We start from the raw sequence: 14897 nt of genomic DNA, 5'->3' as shown, positions 1-14897 counted from the left end.
GCTGCGATTGGCGTAGCCCTGGTCACGTGGAGGGCGGGGCAGCGGGAGGACTACACATCCCAGCATGCAGCGCGCCGCCTTCCACCGCGGGACGGCGGCCATGGCGGCAGGGCGCCGGGTGCAGGGTGCAGCGCGGGTGGGCGCCGGGCCCAGGGCACTGCGACGGCCCCACCACGGCCACCCTGGCAGCCGCCACCCCCGGTGCTGCCCGGGTGGCTCCGGGCACCAGCGCGGCCCCGCTTGGCCCCTCGGGGGCCACCCGAAGCCAGCCGGGCCTGCGCGGTGGGTGATGCGGCCCGTGGCGGGGCCTGCGGCCCCCCGTAGCCGCCTCTGGAGGAGGGGGAAGCCCGAGGCAGCCCCTCAGGTGTGTCGCTGGAGCAGGGAGGCCCGGGCTGCTGCAGGCTCTGCTCTGCGCCACCGCCAGCCAGGCAGAATGCACCCTGCCTGCCCTTTGCCCCGCATCCCTGCCTGCGGAGCGCTGCTGCTGTGGGGCAGAGCCCCTGGAAGTTTTACTGAATCTTTCTGTATGTTGTGTTTGTTTGTGGAACAGTTAGCTATAAGAACATCTTGATTTTGAAGAGTTAACCTCCATGTTAGCTATGCTGCTTGTTATCTGAGACTGTGTTGCTTAAAGTCCCTATTCTATAGACCATAACAACCCTAATCCTTACTCTCCAGACCATAACCAGAGCACCCAGGTTCTATTGTGTATAGGATGACTTATTGGACAAATTGGCAAGGCAGATGTATAGCTGTCCAACTTGGCAACAAAACTGACTTTTAAGGTGTCCTGAAGTGAACTACCTTCATTATAATACTAAAAACCAGACCCGCAGGTCAGGAAGACCCTTGCCCAGGTGAAGACCCTTCCCCTGCGCAAGTGTAGTAACAGACAGAAGAGGATGGCACAGCAGATATTATAATTATATGCAAATAACTAATCAGTCGTAACTGGTAGTGTACGACCTTGTAATTGTGTATAAATGTAACAGTGAAATCTGCACAGATGTGCTTGATTTGCGGTGATGCCACCGAGCACCCAGCACGGCAACAGAGTGGCTGCTGCTTAATACTACTACAGTGGCGTTAAGAGCTTTGATTCCTGATTTCAGTGGCAGCTTCAGCCTCTGGTCGCTGCAGATGCTTTGCCAGGTGCTGGGGCGGGACCTGATGCCGGAGCACCACACGCAGCTGTGCTTTCTTCCCTCAGCCACCCTCTGCACACCCTCAGCTTCAGCTCATAGATGGTCTGTGGCACAGCCTGACCTGAGGCATCACTCACTGTACAGCTGCTCCGGATTTCCTCACCTCTTTCTTTTGTCTGTTTTCTCACCCAGGCACTGCTGCACACTTGTTTTGCCTCGCTGATGCTCAGAACTCCACCTAGCACTTGCTGCTGTCTGGGGAGCCCTCCCTGCCTATGTCCTGTCCTGCTCGCCACTGCTGTGCTGCTCCACTCTCCGGAGAACTCGGCCTCAGCAGGCTGATTTTTAGCACCTTTTATGGGATGTTGGCTGTCCCCGAGAGGCTTTAGTTTCAACACATCATGAAGTGCAAAAACTAAATTTGGTGAAGCTTTGCCGCAGAGGAGCCTGTGCTGTGATGCGCTTGGCTAATGCAAAACCAGACAACAGACAGGTGTACATGCTTGGTGCGTTTCAGTAGCTTTACTGATTTCAGACCATCTTAAAATAACCAGATCCTTTTTGTGTGCTGCTGCTGCAGCTGAGGGGATGAGGGAGCTGAGAGATCTGTAAGGAAGGGGATACTGGCAGGCTAGAAAAAGGTGTTTCCCTGATCCATTACCCGGATCAGACTACCCCAGGCATGTAACTGAAATTCAGAGGGACAGCTTGGATCCAGCTTCTGCTCTGAGTTGCAGGGAAGGAGGTTTGTTACACGGTGCAACGCAGAGCCCTTGTTGAAATGCTGGCTGTGATTTGCAAACCCTCCCAGTGAACCAGGAGGGATTTTAACCCATAACCCCTATTAGTCCTTCATGAGTGTGGGGCACAGGACAGGAAGCCCCTGGGGAGAAGCAGAGCTTTTGAGATGTGGGAGAAGGCAGGGTGAGGGGTTTGCTGCCTTTGCTGGAGACTGTGGCCAGGGCAGCCCACTCGGAGCTGGCTGTGTGGCCATGTTGGGGAACAGGGAGCAGGAGCTGTTCTTGTGCAGGGTGATGCAGATGGATGGCTCTGGAGAAGTGAGGCTGAAAGGGCTGTATGGTGGCGTTCACATCTGGAGATCCCCCATGCCGTGTCTTCTTCCTCACAGCACTGGCAACGGATGCGATGTCCCCGAATTGCCTTGGGTTCAAGTGACCCTTTGAGGTGGCGGGGCTGGTGCAGGGAAGGAAGGTGTGATTGGTGAGACAGGGCTGCTGCTCTGCTTAAAGCTTCCGACTGCAGTTGCTGCAAGCAGATGAGGAAGTGTTAACGGCACACCCTGAGTTGAGCCCCAACCATGCAGCCCCTCCAGCGCGCCCACCTGCTCCTCCTGCTCACCCTGCTCATCCTCTGCATGGTAAGAGAAACCCTGTGGCACAGGGCCCTGCCAAGGCCAGGGGGTCCAGCCACCTCTGTCCTGTGGGTGTGATGGCAGTCAAGGGGCTGTGGGGTTCAGCCAGTGGGAGAATTTGTTCCTTCAGCTGGAAACCTGAACCTTTTATATTCTATTTCACTTTAACCCTGACTGCCTTACCAGGAGCTTTGCGCTGTGGTCTATAAGGTCTAAATACTGCCATATATTGCCTTTTTTAAAGTGTTTTTTAACTTAAGAACATCACTCCTACCTGTAACATTTGCTCTTAGCTCTCCACCCCATCTTGCAGCCTCTCCTTTGCCTGCTGGCACCTGTGCCTGGTGTGGGGATGCTGAGCGTGGCTGCGGATACGCTGGAGATGCTGGCCACAGCTGTGGGGATGCTGGGTGGGCACGCAGCTGAGAAGTTTGTTTCCTTTCACCTCTCCCTGCTGGAGGTTATTTTCCTTCCTGCTGGGAAGCTCCATGGGGGCTTGATTCAAGTGGCGCGCTGGTGGATGTCAGCTTTCTCCTGGGTGGGGACCGTTGTGTGGGAGGAATGAATGTGCCAGCGCTTTCGAAGAGAGCGATGCTATTTGGAACAGCTGTCGGGATGTGGGGGGTTTTCTACAGCATGTTGGTAATGAGGCCAGATTTGTCTGTGCTTATTTTGCTCAAAGACTCCATGCAGCTGTGACCTGCTGCTGGCTCCAGAGGATGCATTTATGTTTCAGGAGTCTCACTCTGTGGCTGGACAAACTAGCCAAAAACCCTCACAGCACCCTGGTGAGGGGACAGAGCTGGACGTTGGGGCCCCATTCCTGGCCCTGTCCTGGCTCCGGAGGGATCCGAGGAGCCGTGTGAACCAGTGTGGGGGCTGGCTCATGGAGGGAAATGTCTCCCTTTTCCAGCAGCCCAGGGCAGCGCTTTTTGCTGCACTTCACTGTTCACAGGCACAATGCACAGCTGTTTACACCAGGATTTCCAGGAAAGGACCAAAAATCCAGAGGTCCCACAGAGCCAAGGCACAAGGGATTCACACAAACATCTTAATTTTGAAGGTGCCAGTCTTCAGAGACGGAAGGAAACTGCCCTGTTAATGTTTCCCACACTGACTGCAATGTTCCTGCTTGCGACAGCGCGCGGTGCTGGGTTGCTGGGTGTCCCTCCTCTTCCTCCTCACTCCTGCACCCCACATCCTCCACTGTAGGGCCAATGGGCCACCATGTCCCCAGCCACTTCCTCGCAGCCACCTGGAGGGCAGAGACAGTCCCCCAGCTTCTGCTTCCTCCCTCAGATTTCTAAAAGCCCCTGCCTAGAACCGGGGCAGTGCTGTGTGAGAGAGCTGGCTTTGCTCCCTGTGTTGGGAGAACCCAACAGTCAATGGGGATTTCTGTGTGTGGTGTGAAGGGGAACCTGCTGGGGGAGGGGAGGCTGGGTGTGTCGGCTGGGGAAGGGGCAGAGTGGGCCCCAGCGTGCCCCCGGCTCCTTTCTGCCCCCAGGGCAGCCAGGCGAGGGGTCTCAACCCTGCGATACCGGACTTTTGGGTTTTTTTCCAGCCCTTTGGCCAGATGGACAACCTGGACGCCAAGGACCCCAAGCCCGTGACCACCCTCCCCAGCAATCAAAGCATCTCCCAGAGCAGCCTAAGCCCCCCGTGGGGCAGCCCATCCCTCTTCTCCCTCACCCTGGGGCTGGCTGCAGCTTTCTTCCTGGGGCTGCGCTGACCGGAGCGGGCCACCGTGCACCCCACCCTCGCTGACCCCCTCAAGAAGACACCCCCAGGATGGCACCCCCTGCACCTGCACATCCTTGGACCCTCGCAGCGTGGAGCTGCCATCCCTGCCTCCCTCCCCTCAGTGCTCCAGCCTCAAAACAAAACCCCGAAGCTGCCCCAGCTGGAAGTGAAGCCCTGGGGCCGGCTCGGGAGCGGGGCTGCTGCGAGGCTCTGAGAAATAAAGCACTGGTGTAGAGGCCCCTGGCTGCTCCGCTGCGGGGCTGGGGGGGACCCCGAGGGGTTGGGGGGTCGAGCCCCGGGCCGTGAACCCTCCGTGCAGCAGGGGCTGGGTGGAACCGCAGCCCTGCGAGCGGTTGAGGGGTGAGATCGGGGGGAGCACAGCCCTGTCCTCCCGGCCACGCCGCAGTCGGGGCTGGGCTGTGGTTCCGGATAGGCCCGCGGCAGGGCTGGGAGGGGCTGGGGGTAGGCCCGGGGCCCGGGGGCTGGGGTAGGCCTGGGGAGGGGCCGGGGTTGGCCAGGCCCTGGGGCGGGCCGGGGGCCGGGGGCTGAGGTAGGGGTAGGGCGGGGGCCGGGGTAGGCCGAGGGCCGGAGCGGGTACAGCGCCCCCCGCAGGCCGGGCGGGCTCCCACCGCACCGCCCTCAGCGCCGCGGTGAGTCCTGGCCAATCGCACAGCAGGGGCCTGTGCTCCCCACCAATCCGGCGCTGCCAAGCTCCCCGTTATTAGCCAATCCCGGCCTGGCGGGGGCTATATAAGGGTGGCTGAGGCAGGCGGCACTTCCGTCGCCCAGCCGGGGGAGCGGAGCCGTGGGAGTCGGATCTGCGTTCTGCGTGTCCGCGCACGGGGCCGCTCTGAGCGGTTTTTCCCCTTCAGCAGCGTCTCTGTCCGCAGAGCTGGGCTCCGCCTGTGTGTTTCGAGGTCCCTCCGCGGCTTCCAGGCGCTACAGGCCCAGCTCAGGCTGTACAGGGCCTGCGTGCCTCCTGGGCCCTCGCCCTCCGTGCTCTGGTGGCCCCCTCTGCCTTCCCACCAGCATTTCCTTATGGCACGGCGGTGGGGTTGTGGTGCCAGCCTGGCACTCGGTGTCTGTGTGTCTGGCAGCTCTGCAGGCCCAGCATTGCCCTCTGCAAGCTGCCCTGCAGGTCCCTGCTTCCAGCGGGCAGTGCTTTGGGCTGGGGCCAGCAGGAGCGTGGCCTGCTGGGCATCCTTGTGCCACACACACTGCTCCTGTCGTGCGGTTATGTGTCCTCCTGCCCAAACAGGTCTTGGGTAACTGGGGACATGCTTCAGTATAAAGATGGACGTTGGATAGTGGCTGTTGGTGGAAGCCAGGGCAGTGGTGGGCCGGCTGGAGATGCCTGGTGTAAGGACCTCGGTGCACCCGAGTCTGCTGAGGGAGCCTCCCGCAGAGGCACCGCGCTGTTTGTCGCCACCAGAACAGCCCCGTTTCGCTGCGGGGTTGGTAAGTGATGGCTGCCCCAACGCAGTGAGTCCCCAGACTGGGCTCAACCTGCTCAGCGAACCAGGCCCTTGCTGGCAGCTGTCTCCTCTCCCCAGCAGTGAGGACAGAAGCGCTCGATGTCTCCGTGTATGGATTTTTCACCCCGCGTCCCTTCTGGCTCTGAGTCACATCCCCAGGGAGCTCCTGCCCTCACCCAGGTGGAGAAGACCTCTGGCCCTGGGACCTTGAAGACCTGCGCCACGATGCAGCTCTGCAGCACGGACACAGCGCTGCCGAAGCAGAGCTCACCCTGGGGTGATACAACTGGAACGCCTCCGAGCCCGCAGGTTGGGCTCCCCCCTGAGCTGCAGCTGGTGGGGTCTCTGCCATGGCCTGCGCCTCCCTTCTGGAAACCCAGGGCCTTGGTGCTGCTTGTGGCCTGTGGACACTAGAGGGCACCGAGCTCCCGTGCCGGGAGCAGGATTAGGCCCAGAGCTGGTGGTGGGCAAGGTGCTGGAGTGGGAGGCAGCTCCCCAGCATAGCAGCTGCCAGGCTGTGGCCAGTGCAAGGACAAGGACACCAACCACCCAGAGGCAGAGCTGGCCCAGACGAGGAAGGCCGTATCTTACACACGTACATAAATACAGTTCAGAGGGGGAAGCTGGTGAGGAGGGGGCTCTGCTGCTTTCCGGAGGGTTCTGCACCGGTCGTGTCCGTGGGGTCCTTCATGAGCCCGAGGAGGGGGGTGGTGTGGTTCCCCCTCGTGATGGAGGGGATGGTGGGCACCCTTCACACCAGCAGCCATGGCACAGGGGTGTTGGGGATGCGGTGTGCGTGGGGTAGGAGGCCTCCCGTCCCAGTGCAGGGACACTGGCAGAGTGTCCCCCTCCTGCCCCAATGACACTTCTGAGTGTGAGGGCCGCACGCCGCCCCCTCATAGCACCTGTATGTCCCAGATCTGTGTGGGTCTTTCCTCAGCCATGTCCCAAACGATGGCGTGGTCCCGGTCGTAGGATCTGCCACCTGTGGAGCAACAGGAGGGTTTCAGGAGGGCAGACCCTGCTCCTGATGGTGGTGAAGGGGTGGGTGCCCCATCTCGTGGCCAAACACCCTGCTTTGGGGCGTCCCTGGAAAAGCAGCCCCTGTGCCGGCACCAAGGCCTCACCCTTTATATCAAGGATCATGTCCTCGAACATCTGGCTGTGGATCCGTCCCTGAGAATCGATGCTCCAGGTCTGACGTGGCATCCGGGTCTCCGACCAGAGCACAGCCTTTGCGCCCTTCCCGGCTGGCCCGATGACCTGCAGGCTCATGTTGGGGGCCACCTGCAAGGAGTGGTGGTGGCTGGGTCAGCCCACTTTTCTCCATCGTCTCCGCCCAGCACAAAGGCTCAGAGCTCAGAGGGGTTTCCCTGAAAGTGCAGCTGGTTCTGGGGTGGGATGAGCAGGAAAACCCCTTGGTGAGAGGTGGGGATGATTAGGGTGACAAAAACTCCTCTGGAAAGGCAGGGATGCCTTCACATCTCCAGGGGAGATCTAGGGAGGAGTGAATGAACTATTCTGTGGGGACAAGGCTGCGGTCAGATGCTGGGAAAAGCTGTTACAGACCCTAAAAGATTGCTGTGGGGTGGCAGGTATCCCAGCAGGGGTCCTGCCAGGGGCTCCCCCAGGTCCCCTCTGCCGTTCTGGCTATCACACGTCAACCCTGACCTGGTTTTTGATCAGCCCATCCTCGTAGTACCAGACAGAGCTGCTCTGCTCGCTCAGGCTGGAGACCACCACCCGCCCCGCTTTCATGTCCTCCACATCATCGGGGACCATGAGGTAGAGCTCCAGCTCCCTGCTCCTGATACGGAAATAGATCCGTCTCTGCAAAGAGAAAAACCTTTTTTGCACCTAAAAGCCCTGCTGCCTGTGCCTCCAGCCCTGCCAGCCACAGCTGGCTGAGAAGGGACCTCACCCAGCTTGTGGCTTAGGGAAGGGAGGACCACGGTCCCCTGGGGTGGCTGCCCAAAGGGTCCTCCCTGTCCCCCCTTCCCCCGAGCGGTCCCTGCCTCTCCCCAGGGCGATGGCTGTGGCCCTGGCCTGTCTGGTAGCTGGCACAGGCAGGGCTCACTTGCTGGGATGCCGGGGCATTGCGCAAGGTCCCTGCTCATGGGGAGCATTTTGCCACCAAAGGGGCCCCTCCCAGGGCAGGGGACGGGGATCAGGGTGACAGTGCTGGGCTGGTGGCACCTTTCATGGGCCGAAGCTGCCAGCAGCGCCTGGGCTGTGCCCTCCTCCCTCCTCCAGCTCAGCCGGAGCCACTCATCCTCCTCCCAGCCATCGGCACTGGCGGCTCTTCAGCGCCTCGTGAGCTGCCTGCCCCGAGGTTTTGGGGTTCACCCCATCGGGTGCCAGCACCCCGTCCCCTCCCGCAGGGTGGCACGCACCTGGCGGATGGGGTAGAGGGATCCCACGTGCTGCAGCCCGCTGTACGTCAGCCAGTTGGTGATTTCGGTGCAGTCTAGCAGCCACTGGCGCCCTCGGAAGTCACCGTGTTCGCACAGCACCCAGCTGTGGGGGATGGGGCAGGATGGGGTGGGACGGGCAGGGCACGGTCACCCCTGGGTGGGCAGATGGCACCCACCAGCCGGGGCGGGTGAGAGCAGGGCTGGGGCTCACTTACATCCCGCCTTTGATGCGCACCGACAGCACGTGGTTGTTGAAACCCTCTGCCTGGAGGCTCCGCACTTCGTTGTTCAGCTCGATCTCCTTCCCCTCGAAACATTCCAGCCCGTGCAGGAAGATGGAGGGCTCCGAGAAAAACTGTGGGGTGGGGGAAGAGGTGAGGCAGGAGGAGTGAGCACCCATGGGTGCAGAAGGGCTCCAAGGCCACACAGAGCCAGGACTGGGGGCACCCGTGGCAGAGGAAAAAGGTTCCTGGGGGGTTTTTTTGCCCCCAGCGCCGGCGGGAAGGGAAGGAGGGGCTGGTACTCACCACCGGGACCTTCCTCAAGGAGCGGATGGTGGTGGAGGAGAGGCAGCCCATGGCGCTGAGCGTGGGGTACTCGCCCTCAGACAGCACGTGCTGCTCGCCGGCGAAGGCCTGCCCGTCGAACAGGATCCAGCTGGCGGGGAGGAGCGTGCCTGGGCTGACGTGGCCGTCCTGGTGCGCATCCATCCCTCCTGCGGCTCCCCAGCACCCCTTATCCCACCCACCCTCCCGGGGAGCCCCCAGGGTGCCTGTGGGACACCCTACCTGCCCCCGCGGACTCTGCAGGAGCGCGGGATGAAGGTGGCGGGCAGGGCGTCCTGGTCCTCCTCGAAGGTGACATGATCCCCAGAGAATTCAGGCTCTGAGAAGAGCAGGATCTGGGGAGCAGAGGGGCTCAGTGAGGGGGGCAAGATGCCACCACCCCGCAAGGGGCTGCATCCCCCGGGGGGCGCATCCCCCTCCCCATCCGCTGCCCCTGACCTTGGAGACGAAATGGAGGTTGTGTTCCCCGACCTGGAAGCAGACGGACGGGGGCTGGTTGGCACCTTGGACCGGTCCAGCCCCCACCAGCCCGGTGTGTGGTGGCACCGGGGGGTCCCACGGCGAAGGGGGGAGTGCGGAGCTCTCACCTGCAGGATGGGCTGCGCCGAGGCGATGCAGCAATCCGTGGCGCCCCAGTCTTCGCAGCTGCGGTACACCCCCTTCTCCAGGATGTACTGCTCGCCCGAGAAGTTGGTGCCCTCGTAGGCCACCCACCTGCCGGGAAAATGTGGGTGCTGGCTCAGCCCCCCCTTATCTGTCCCCTCTGACCCCCCTCTCCCCCATCCCCACACTCACACGCCGCTCAGCACGTGGATGGACTGGGTGACGGTGCCGTAGCCGGCCAGCTGCGTGTCGGGGAGCGCCTCGCTCAGCTCCACGCTGGGGCCCTCCTCGAAGTCCATGGCCTCGAAGAGGACCAGCGCCGGGTGGGAGAAGTCCTGTGGGGAGAAGGACCCCCCTGAGCCCCTCGGTCTGTCAGGGGGAAGGGGCTGCAGGCCGGGCGCTCTCCACACACGCAGCCAGGGTCCTGCCTGGCCTCAGGGTGCCCAGGGGGGTGGGAGCAGCTCTGGGCACCCGGACCTCTGCGTGTGATGAGGTTGGGAGATCTCAGGCCATCCCGGCTGCCTGGTGCAGGCACGGAAGGTTCTCTTTGGGGGATGAGGATGGGTCTGGGGGTTCTGGCTCTCTCTGCCCACACAGGGTCCATCCCCAAGTGATGCCGCTACCCCTGCCCTCACCGTCCGTATCAGCCGTAAGGACAACAGCTCCTTGCTGTAGCCGCCCCACTGCCTCCAGTCCTGGTACTCCCCTTCCTCCAGCAGGTACTGGTGGCCGCGGAAGCCCTCCTTCTCGTAGCCGACCCAGCTGTGGCACAGGCAGACACAGGCAGTCGGCTCTCCAGAGGATTTCCACGTGCCGGGACATGGGGCCACCACCCCCACCGCTCCAGTGCCACCCTGTCCCCCAAGCTGCCCGCAGCCATCCCACAGCCCCAGGCAGCTCCTGCAAGCCCTTTCCCGGGGGTGACCGTCACCTTCCCACCCTGCTCCAGCCGGGATGCCAGCCCTGCCCACCCCACGCTGCTCACCAGCCACCCAGGACGTGCAGGGAGCCCACGGTGGGCAGTGCTGGCCCAGGCAGGTGCTTCAGGTCGTAGATGTCTCGGCTGATGGTGAAGCTGCGGCCCTGGAAACCCGCGGCCTCGTAGATCAGCACCTGGGGACACGGCAGGGTGAGCACAGCACCGCAGCCAGCCCGGCCCCGCAGCCTCGCCGGGCACTGCCCGGGCGCTCACCTGCGGCTCGCCGGGTCTCTCCACGACGGGGCAGCCCTGGAAGATGAAGGAGCCCCAGTGAGGCTGTGGCAGCAGGAGGGGATGATGTAGGGTCGTCCCATTCCCCCCCCCTTCAAAGCCTGAGCTGGTTTTTGGGTCGTTTTCATTCAAGACCAAGCTTTTTTGGACTTTGTTTTATTGCTTTCCCTCACCACCAGCGCTCAGGAGCGTGTCCCAGAGCCACGCTTGGCACATTTCCACACCAACATTCAGTGACGGAAACTGGGAACTGCTGGGAGATGCTCCTGCCTGTTGTGCCCAGGGCTGGATATGGCCCCAGTGTCCCAGTAACCAGCACTCACCAGCCTGATAGGGTGCATGGAACAGATGGATGGGTCCTTTGCTCCCCAAGCCTTTAAATTAGGATACCCGCCTGGCTCCAAAACATAGGGGTCGTCGTCGAAGAAAGGCTTGGAGTAAACCAGCCACCTGGGGAAGCGGCAGAAAGCATCACGCCCTGCTCCAGCCCATGCTGGAGCCCATCTGGCACCCACCCGTCCCCACGGTCCCACTCACAGGCCCGAGTGGACGATGATGGAGGCGGCAGCAAGTGCCTGGCCCCGTGTGCGGGTGTCCTCGGCTGAGCCGGTGAACTTCAACCGGGCGCCTTCGCCGTTCTCCTCCGCAAAGAGGCTGATCTCAGGGGTGCGGTAATCCTGGCATGGGGCGGAGCAGTGTTATGGGGGTCCGGCACCCCCACCTTGGCGGGTGAGTGGGTGGCTGGGGGGTCCCTGGGCTTACCCGCACCACCCTCTTGAAGGAGCCAATGCGGAAGGGCCGGCTGCCGTGGGGCTGCCCGCTCTGCCCATACGCCGTCCAGGGGTTGTCGATCTCCACATCCCCCTCGGCCAGCACGCACTTGCGCCCGTGGAACCGTGGCTTCTCGTACATCACCCACCTGGCAGCGGAGTGGGAGCAAAAGGGGGGAAATCCTGCTTTTATCTGCTGCCCCACAGCCATCAGGAGCCTCGGGGCAGACCGTGGGTGGGGACATCCTGCCACCACCGCGATGCTGGATTGCAGCCGCAGTAATTAGTGCTGGCAGGACAGTCACTCCTGAAGCCCAGGCTGGGACCCAGCTGCCGTCCCCGGCACAGGGAGCGCGTGAGCCCTGGCTAAGCCCTCCCTCCGTGTGCCCTCGCCGTGTGCCCTCGCCTTGCTGCTGTCCCCTACCCGCCTCGGATGACCCGGATGGAGATGGTTTGCGAGAGCTCCCAGGACGTGGCGTCAGGGATGTTGCCCCAAATCTCCCGTTTCTGGCCTGCGAAGCCAGCCTCGGAGAAGAGGATGATCTGGGAAGGGGTGACAGATGAAGAGGTGCTGCCGTACCGCACCGCACCGCATCGCACCATGCCCCAGCCAGCCCAGCCCAACCCTGTACCTTGCCAGGTCTTGTGTTGATCTTCTTGAAGCCCTCCTTGTCCTCCTGCTGCAAACACCCAAGGGGACAGGCGCGTGAGGAGCGCAGAGGGACATCAGCTGCACCAGCCATCTCCCCGCAGCCCAAGGAAGCCGCAGCTGCCGCCGCAGCCTCGCGTCTGGCGTCTGCCAAACCCTCCCACCGCCCCGAGCAGCCACACCTCGAGCATTCCTGCACTGCTGGGGCTCAGCCTCCCCGCCTGCCCCAGGACCCTCCCAGCACTCATGGTGGCACCCTCCCATCACTTGACCTGGTACCCTCCTGTCACCCACTCTGGTACTTGCCCAGTACCTTTCCATCACCCATCCCAGTACCCTCCATCACCCATCCCAGTACCCTCCCATCGCACCAGGGGCTTTCACCCGGTGGCCTCTCTGATGGGATGGCAACAGGAAAAGATGCTCCAGGGTTCAGGCCCCGCCACCTCCCCGTGTGCCCCGGCAGGCAGAGCATCTCCCCAGGTGCCGCGTTGCGGGATGCACTCACCAGGACATCAGCGGGGCACAGGGCCACGGTGCAATCTGGCTCTTCAGTGACAGGAGGGATGGAGCCAGGTCCCGGGGCCTCCAGCATGGCCATCTTGGGGCTGAGGTGATCACCAGGGCCCAGCCCATTGTGGTCCCCAGGGATGGGTGAGCCCGTGCCCCCAGCATCCCTGCCGGGCAGCTCAAGCAGGGTGGTGCTGGGGGAGACGAAGCGGCTGTAGAGCACACTGTTGTCCAAGCGTGAGTAGGGCTTGCTCTCGTCAGCCGCCGTCGCCCGGTGCTCCAAGAAGTGGGAGAGCAGTGCCATGCCCTTGAGAACGTTCCCTCGGAAGAGCACGCTCCCCTCGGCCAAGCCCCCGGCCACCGGTTTGACCTTTTCCTCTGCTCCCACCTGCCTCAGTGTCCCCAGGACCGAGCCCTCCTCCACCCAGCCATCACCAGCCACACCGTCCCTGGGCTCCCCACGGGGTGTCCCGGCCAGCGCCTGCTCGCTGGGGCTCAGGTAGGGGTTCTCAATCTCCACCTCCTCCTCGAGGCTCTCCTCCTGCCGCCCCGGCGGGCCCCGCATCAGCAGCTCGCGCAGGGCCTCGGGCAGGGAGATGGGGGCGCGGGGAGCCACGCGGTCCTCGTGGATGGGGGGCAGAGCGGCACAGCGGCCCAGCGATGATGGCCGGGGCTGGCGTGGGGCTTTGGGCGCCTTCCGCATCTCTGAGGGCTCCATGTTGCGTAGCGTGTCCACAAAGATCTCCATGTCCACCAGCAGCTCAGGGTCCTCCTCGGTTGCATCAGGGGAGGTCTCAGCTGGGGTGTCAGGGGCTGGGGGCTCAGCAGGGGGCTCTGGGCTGCTCTCAGGCTCTTGGGCCATGCCCTGGGGTTCTTCTGTTGTCTCACCCCCCTCCAACTCAAGTTCAGCCTTTGGAGATGCTGGTGCTTCAGATGGACCATCACTTGCCTCCGAGGAGGGGTCCTCAGGCATGCTGCCAGCTCCCGGGGGGCGCTCTGTCCTCGGTGGCGTGGCTGAAATGGTGCCGTCCCCGTCTGCCATGCTTCCCTCTCCCGCACCAGCTGGATCAGCCCGGCCACCGGCGCCTGCCGAGGGACACTGCGGGGAGCTGGTTATACTGGTTTGTGGGTCCCCAGGCCTGTCGCTGTCTCTCGGGGTTGCGTTATCCAGCGTGGCTTCAGCTTGCGGCAAGTGTTTCTCCCCGGGGGATCCCTCGGCCAGGAGCCCAGTGGCCTCTGCGGTGCCCGGTGAGCTCTCGGTGCCCACCGTGGCCCCAGCAAAGCTGCTGCCGTCCTGCCTGCAGCTCTCCAGCTGCGGCAGGGCCACTGTGGCACCGGCAGTGCTGCGCGTCCCGTTTGGGGCTCCCCTTCCCTCCGCCAGCCCCGGCTCCAGCCTGGCTGCATCCCTGCCCGTCCGCAGCACCGTGATGTGCCTGGCCCTGGGCAGGGCAGGGGTACAGCCAGGCTCGGCCGCGCACGGGGCACCAGGACCTTTACCGGGACCCCCCGTGAGGCACTCGGCAGGCCGGGTGGGGAGGAGGGTGCCATGCACGTAGCTCTCCCTGTGCACGGGCATCTCACGGGGGGGACCCACCGGTGGGAGGATGCCATCGCTGCCGCCACCGGCCCCCGTCTTCCCCCTCTCATCCTGCCGCCGGGGCTTCTGTGTGGGGGAATACACCTGCGAGAAGATGGGGCCGTGCGCCGTGAAGTCCTTGAGGAGGTTGATGGAGGACGAGCGTTCCCGGTGTGCCAGGCTGGCGGGGCCGGACGCCGTCTGCTCCACGATCTCCCTCTCCCAGGCCTGCAGCAGGAGGGACACGCGCGAGGGGCTCCCGTCCCGGCCCCGCGTGCTCCCCGCGCTCTCCAGCCGCCGCGACACCAGCGAGACCTTCTGGAAGCGGGACCTGCCCTCGGTCCCCGGAGCACTCGCCGCTGCCTGCTTCATGCTCAGCTCCGCACTGGAGACGAAGCCTCTGGCCTTGGTGTGTCGCAAGGGCGGATCCATGCTGGGGGTCTGGGGAGGGGGCTGCCACGGCCTCGTAACACCCCGCGCTGCCGGGCTCGGCCCCCGCGGCTGCCACGCTGGGGCTGGCAGAGCTGCAGGGAGAGGAAGGTGCTGGGAGAGTTGAGCAGAAACCACCCTGGGGGACCAGCCCTGGACCCCAAGCCAGACCCTAAAGCCCCCCTACGCCTCCCTCTGATCCTGCAGGACATTTTGTGGGTTCCCAGGAGCATAGGAGGTGGCTCTGGGGCTCTCTTCAATTCTCAGGGTGCTCACATCATCCATCCTGGCACGTGCAGGATGTGGTGGGCACTGTGGGCCCCTCTCCTGCCTGTGCCAACACTTCTGCATCCAGCAGGGATGGTGGGGAGCTCTGCCGTGCCACCTGGGTGGGCTCTGGCAGAGCCCGGCGGGCTGGCACAACACAGGTGAGCGTGC

At 63.4% G+C, this 14897-nt stretch overlaps 1 protein-coding gene and 1 long non-coding RNA gene across 2 annotated transcripts; one reads left to right on the top strand and one right to left on the bottom strand.

The window, feature by feature from the left end:
- Positions 1–2333: 2333 nt before the first annotated feature.
- On the top strand, positions 2334–4493 carry LOC119145624. The gene is made up of 2 exons (XR_005103465.1): positions 2334–2523; positions 4079–4493. It is a non-coding gene; the product is annotated as an uncharacterized LOC119145624 (long non-coding RNA).
- Positions 4494–6628: 2135 nt separating this feature from the next.
- CRYBG2 (crystallin beta-gamma domain containing 2) lies at positions 6629–14462 on the bottom strand. Its single transcript, XM_037380071.1, has 19 exons — positions 12453–14462; positions 11928–11975; positions 11720–11838; positions 11288–11444; positions 11063–11202; positions 10849–10975; positions 10508–10543; positions 10301–10428; positions 9951–10077; positions 9508–9650; positions 9300–9426; positions 9151–9183; positions 8935–9047; positions 8674–8803; positions 8362–8501; positions 8126–8249; positions 7404–7562; positions 6860–7019; positions 6629–6717 (listed from the first exon to the last, which is right to left on the bottom strand). Exons 1-19 carry the CDS (start codon positions 14460–14462, stop codon positions 6629–6631), a joined length of 4110 nt encoding a protein of 1369 aa, XP_037235968.1.
- Positions 14463–14897: the final 435 nt, after the last annotated feature.

This window comes from Falco rusticolus, chromosome 3 (genome assembly GCF_015220075.1).
Source record: "Falco rusticolus isolate bFalRus1 chromosome 3, bFalRus1.pri, whole genome shotgun sequence".
In the NCBI taxonomy this organism is placed as follows: domain Eukaryota; kingdom Metazoa; phylum Chordata; class Aves; order Falconiformes; family Falconidae; genus Falco; species Falco rusticolus.
Note: the sequence above shows the minus strand (reverse complement) of the source record. Positions and strands in the feature narration are given on the sequence as shown.

Coding starts and splice junctions, on each gene's coding strand:
- CRYBG2 (XM_037380071.1), bottom strand. CDS start 14,462: ATGGATCCGCCCTTGCGACACACCAAGGCCAGAGGCTTCGTCTCCAGT. Junction 11,203..11,287: donor CCTTCAAGAGGGTGGTGCGG/GTAAGCCCAGGG, acceptor GCCCCATGCCAG/GATTACCGCACCCCTGAGAT. Junction 9,427..9,507: donor ATCCACGTGCTGAGCGGCGT/GTGAGTGTGGGG, acceptor TTTTCCCGGCAG/GTGGGTGGCCTACGAGGGCA.